The sequence below is a fragment of the Panicum virgatum genome, chromosome 8N (genome assembly GCF_016808335.1).
Source record: "Panicum virgatum strain AP13 chromosome 8N, P.virgatum_v5, whole genome shotgun sequence".
Classification (NCBI taxonomy): Eukaryota; Viridiplantae; Streptophyta; class Magnoliopsida; order Poales; family Poaceae; genus Panicum; species Panicum virgatum.
This window is the reverse complement of record NC_053152.1, coordinates 15,087,426-15,092,545: the sequence shown is the minus strand read 5'-3', so window position 1 is coordinate 15,092,545 and position 5,120 is coordinate 15,087,426. Positions and strand designations below refer to the sequence as shown.

General features: G+C 48.1%; 1 protein-coding gene across 1 annotated transcript; it reads right to left on the bottom strand.

Moving 5' to 3' along the window:
* Positions 1 to 247: 247 nt before the first annotated feature.
* Positions 248 to 2,231, bottom strand: LOC120685642 (glucan endo-1,3-beta-glucosidase 13-like). The gene is made up of 3 exons (XM_039967694.1): positions 2,094 to 2,231; positions 693 to 2,000; positions 248 to 556 (listed from the first exon to the last, which is right to left on the bottom strand). The coding sequence occupies exons 1-3, from the start codon at positions 2,200 to 2,202 to the stop codon at positions 516 to 518; spliced, it is 1,458 nt and encodes a 485-aa protein (XP_039823628.1). The 5' UTR covers positions 2,203 to 2,231; the 3' UTR covers positions 248 to 515.
* Positions 2,232 to 5,120: the final 2,889 nt, after the last annotated feature.

The following is a 5,120-nucleotide window of genomic DNA, read 5'->3' as shown; positions in this document are numbered from 1 at the left end:
TTTCTCTCTGTGTTTATCCTTTATCTTTTATCTAATGTTTTATTGATAAAGCTTGCTGAAATTTGAAGAAAATAAGAACAGAAAATGTACGAAAGAATGTTATGTGCAGGTTGTGTTGGTTGTATATTTTTTCTGACTTTTTGTTGTTTCTCAAGATGATAAATGTTGTTGTCCCTGTTAACAAAAGCTGACAGATTTGCGCTGTTTAAATCTGTCAGTTTTTGCTTGCCTATGTGTCAGCATCTGATTGGTCCAAAATATGATATATTTTGACACACGAAATCTGTCGACAGATAGGTAGAAAGGCCCGAAAGAAAGATGGAGTGAGTGGTACTGCCGAGTGCTATACCGATCATGAAAGAGTACGCAAAAGCAAGCAGAAGCATCTGATGTGCAGGTGCCGAGGTATACATGCATCTTTCTAGTTTTATAAGGTAATAAAGGTTAAACTGAACTTTTTCTGGAAACTGGAACATTAGATCGCAGCATATCCTTCAGACTTCGCTGCTGCTTCTTCAATCCAAAACCTGCCATGGCAGCACGCACTTTCCAATCTCTGCACAAAACAGAGCAGCAAACAACGGTGAGATTGCAGGTCACTGAATCCCCCGTGGGAGAACAAAAACATGATTCAGTGAGGATAAGGCCAGTGGAGTCACGCCGAGAGAAAACAGAGCGAAGCTTGGGCTCACTTGGCGCGTGGTGGACGACGTAGGCGGCGCCGGCGAAGTCGCACGCCGCCTTGTCCCGGCCGCTGCGCTGGTAGTAGCTGTTGAACGCGTGCGAGGCGTGCGCGACCACGGTGTTGGGCTCGAAGCACGGCGCGCGGGGCTGGATGTCGCTGCAGTCCGCACCGTGGCCGCACGCGTAGTCCAGCGCCGCCTGCAGCCGCGCCTGCCCTGCCGACGCGTTCGCCACGCACCAGCTCGGCAGCGCGCCGCCACGGAAGTCGAACTCGTACACCTTGGTCTGGTTCGGGTAGAACAGACCGAAGTGCTGCTCGATGTCGTCCGCTCCGCAACCCTTCTCGTTCTCGTTGAAGAGGGCGAAGATGTAGACATCCATGTCGGCATCGGGCCGGTACGGGGTGCCCGTGTCGCCGGATAGCACGCGGTTGATGAGGTAGTTGTTGTACGCCTTGGCGTTGGCGATCGTCGCCGCCGGGGCTCCCGCTCCATACCCAGCCTTCTCCAAACGTCTCCCGGGTCGGCGCCTCCCGCCGGAAGACCACCCGCTCTCCGAAATGTACGCGCTCGCATCGGGTCCCCCAAGAGAGTTTCCTTGCCGCGCACTGGCTGATGACCCTAGCTTCTCCATGGCGAAGTACGTGGCGTCGAGCTGGGCGTCCAGGAGGCTGTGGTACACGAGGCCGGTGACGGGGTCGCGCACGCCGGCTTTGGAGTTGCCCAAGGCGTAGTCGAGGGAGATCTTGTCCGGTTGCTCGACGTACGCGAAGAACGGGTAGGCGTTGATGGTGAGGTAGGACCTCGTCCGCTCCAGGAAGTCGAGCATGGGCTTCATCACCGGCTTCGCGATGTCGTCCCGGAACCTGCCCGCAGACGGCGGCCACGACTCCTGGAGCGCGGTGAACGCGATCGGCGTGGACACCTTCACGGCCTCGTCCAGGCCCAGCCTCACCAGCGCCGCATGCACGTTGGCCATGGCCGGGACCAGCTGCCGCGTCAGGTTGCTGGCCTCCTCGAACACCTCGTTCCCCACGGCCACGCCGTGGATCCGCGTGGCGGGGTAGTGCGCCGCCACGTTCTGGCGCACCCACCGGCGCGCGCTCGACGGGTCTGCGGCCGCGGCGGCGAGGTGGTCGTTGGGAAGCATCACCATCACCGTGATGCCGGTGTTGGCCAGGGCCTTGAGCACCGTTGAGTTGGCATCGTACAGCCTCACCGTGGTGATGCCGCTCTGCTTCAGCAGCTTTACCACCGACGCCGTGCTCGGCAGGTTGTTCCCCAACCTGCCGTAGCTCACCCCCACCTCGCCGGCATCTACAATGTGCACACAAAGCAACAATTAGCATTGAAATTGTACCTGCGGCAAACCTCTAATAAACAGCAGTCTTGTGAGCCAAACACGGTTACCAGCAGGGGAGAAGAAGAGTAGAGGCAATGCGGTGCTGAGGACGAGGACGAAGGGGCGAGTCAATGCCATTCTCCCCTGCAGTGGTGAGGAGCGGACAGAGCAACACATAGTTAGCAACAAGGGTGCCTGGAATTTAAATAGCCGGTGTAATGGAAGGTCTGTTGGCGCTGGATCAGGGCCAACATACGATCGCGCTCGAACGCGCGGCGCGAAGAAGAGCTCGATACAGCTCTCCTACGCAGGGCGGTCAGACCGGTCAAGGGGACCGGTCAGACCAGTCACCGGTGAAGATCGGCGACAACCGACGAACGCTCGCCCGGGAGGGACCCCGTCATGACAAGCGAGCGCAGGGTTGTTCTAGTATCGGCAGACCACCTAGAATGCCTTCAAACATTGCGGAGACGAAAGAAGAACAGCAAATGGAGGTTGGAAGAGCTAGAGTTTGAAGAAGACAAAAAGTAATGCAAAGTAAAGAAAAATAATATATTGATTTATTTTTGATCGATTGGATACCTCAATCGGTCGTATCCCTTTATATTTATAGGGTGGGATGGACTTATTCCGCAAGGAATTTTTTTATAGATCTAAATCTACAAGAATCCCTAATCACAGTCGGACTCCTCCTATACCGGTCAGACCGATCGGACCCACCGGTCAGACCGGTCAGACCGGTCTCAGTCAATTTTGGTCGTCAACATATGCCCCCCTATTTTTTAAGTAAAGCTTACATGCCAAAAAACAATTTGCTGGACCAAAATTGTCTAAGGACGACGATTAACAACACATCGGCCAAAATTTGTGTTAAGGACGATAACAATTATTGACCATGACTTACTCTAATCAAGTTGACGTTGAAACAACCTATTTGGGCCGCCATATCTTCTTTGTAGTTGCTGATTTCATCTGCATGGTCTCTACTTGTTGCTCCGTTGTCTTCTTCTTGCGCAAACATTGCAGCCTTCGTTTCTGAGTATGAGACAATCCTGAGGGACACTACCTCGGCTGTAAGTACTTTGAATCTTGCTTTGCGCTCTTCTCATCTTCTTTGCTGCAATCAACATTTTCTTTGACCAGATTATTGCTAGCAACAATCGGTCTTTGTGGTGAAGCGTGATTTGGATACATAGAAGGATATTGAATGTAATATGATTGCATATGCATCCTACTACTATGGGTCAGTTGGATCCATGCCACTACAACTTCTTGAAATTGGATTTCATGTTGAAATCCATGCCATTGAGTGGCATGATTTTCAACGTGAAACCCAATTTCAAGAAGTTGTGGTGGCATGAATCGAATTTTCCCTACTATACTATAATCCACAGGCGTATAAAAGTAAGGACACCAGTAATACCATGGAGCAATCGGTCCATTAAATGAAGCACAATTACCTAGACCTGATTGCTCTTGATGTTTCGACGATGGCTTCGTATCCTTGACTTTACTTGATTGCTTCTTCTGTTTTTGGGCGATTTCCTCCTTCTCATATTTGGCCAGGAGCTCTTTGAAGCTCGGCCTTTTTTGTCTTTATTTTCAGAAGAATTCCTAGATTTACTAGGCGCACCGGTCAGACCGGTCTCTGCACCGGTCGGACCAGTCAAACCGCTATTTGTACCGGTCAGACCGGTCGTCTTGTTGTTGGCCCTTTTTCCCATGTTCTGCCCCCCGAGCATTGAAGCCTTTATTGCAACTCGAGAGGTCTTGTTCTGCAGCACTCTTTTCTCGTGCCTTTCTTCACCAACGATCAGATTTTTTCCTTTAGCCGATTCGGCTTGATGCGGCCGAATCAACACTTTTGGATTTGACAACTCAAGTGTATGAACGGAAAAAGGATTTTGATCAATTTGCATTGCAGGAACAACCAATTGTCCTTCATGTATGGCCGATTGTATTTGTCTACGAAGAACATTACAATCGTTGGTTGCATGAGAAAAAGTATTGTGTAACTTACAGTATGCGCGCCGCTTCAATTCATCCATTGATGGAATAGTGTGAGAAAACTTATTTTCCCCAAGCTTTGCCAACTCATCAAAAATTCTATCACACTTTGTCACATCAAAGGTGAATTTAACCTCATCATGCCGATTTTTAGGAATCGGCTTTAAAGAAGCACAAGTGCTGGGCTTATCATTAGATGACCATACAAATTCAGCAGCATATACTTCATTATCCTCATTGTCTGAAGATTCACCTTGTAGCACATGCATACCAAAGACGATCAGGTTCAAACTTTTCATTCTTGCTTCAGCTTTCTTGAGCCAAAGCTCTTTGGAACACTTGATTAACGGTTAGGAACTCATATCCTTCTAATCTTTCTTTAATATGAGACCTCAAACCATTAAGAGCTAATTCGGCAAGATCCTTTTCAGAAATAACCAAATTATAACATCGGTTTTTTATATCCCTAAATCTTCTAATATACTCTGCAACAGACTCATTATGCTTTTGTTTAACCGATGTTAAATGACATAGCCTCAATTCATTATCACCATTGTAAAAATGCTCATAAAATTTACGTTCTAATTGAGGCCACGTCTGGATAGAATTAGGAGATAATGCCGAAAACCATGAAAAAACAGTACCAGATAATGACAAGGGGAACATTCTGATTTTCAAATGATCAAGACTACCATAAATTCCCATTTGTGCATTAAACTGACTAACATGCTCCCATGTAGTTCTACTATCCTCCCCAGTGAATTTAATAAATCCTGGCACCTTGAAATTCTGAGGATATGGTATGGAATCAAAACTCTCAGGATAAGGTTTTTGACAAACAAGAGTTTTATCCTTAAGTTCTATGCCAAAAGACTCTTTAAACATAACAGCCAAATCTTTCTTATGTTTCTCAAGTATTTGATTAAAATAAGAATCATTTGACCTCTGAACATTAGTACTAGAATTATTCGGCATTTGCGGTGCATGGTTCGGCTGTGCATACAGTGTTTGATGCAAACCATTATTTGGCATTGCACCATATGAATAGCTCAAACTTTGGGGAGGCATAGCATATGGATTGTATGTCA

Coding starts and splice junctions, on each gene's coding strand:
- LOC120685642 (XM_039967694.1), bottom strand. CDS start 2,202: ATGTGTTGCTCTGTCCGCTCCTCACCACTGCAGGGGAGAATGGCATTG. Junction 2,001..2,093: donor ACTCTTCTTCTCCCCTGCTG/GTAACCGTGTTT, acceptor TGCACATTGTAG/ATGCCGGCGAGGTGGGGGTG. Junction 557..692: donor CGTCGTCCACCACGCGCCAA/GTGAGCCCAAGC, acceptor TGTTTTGTGCAG/AGATTGGAAAGTGCGTGCTG.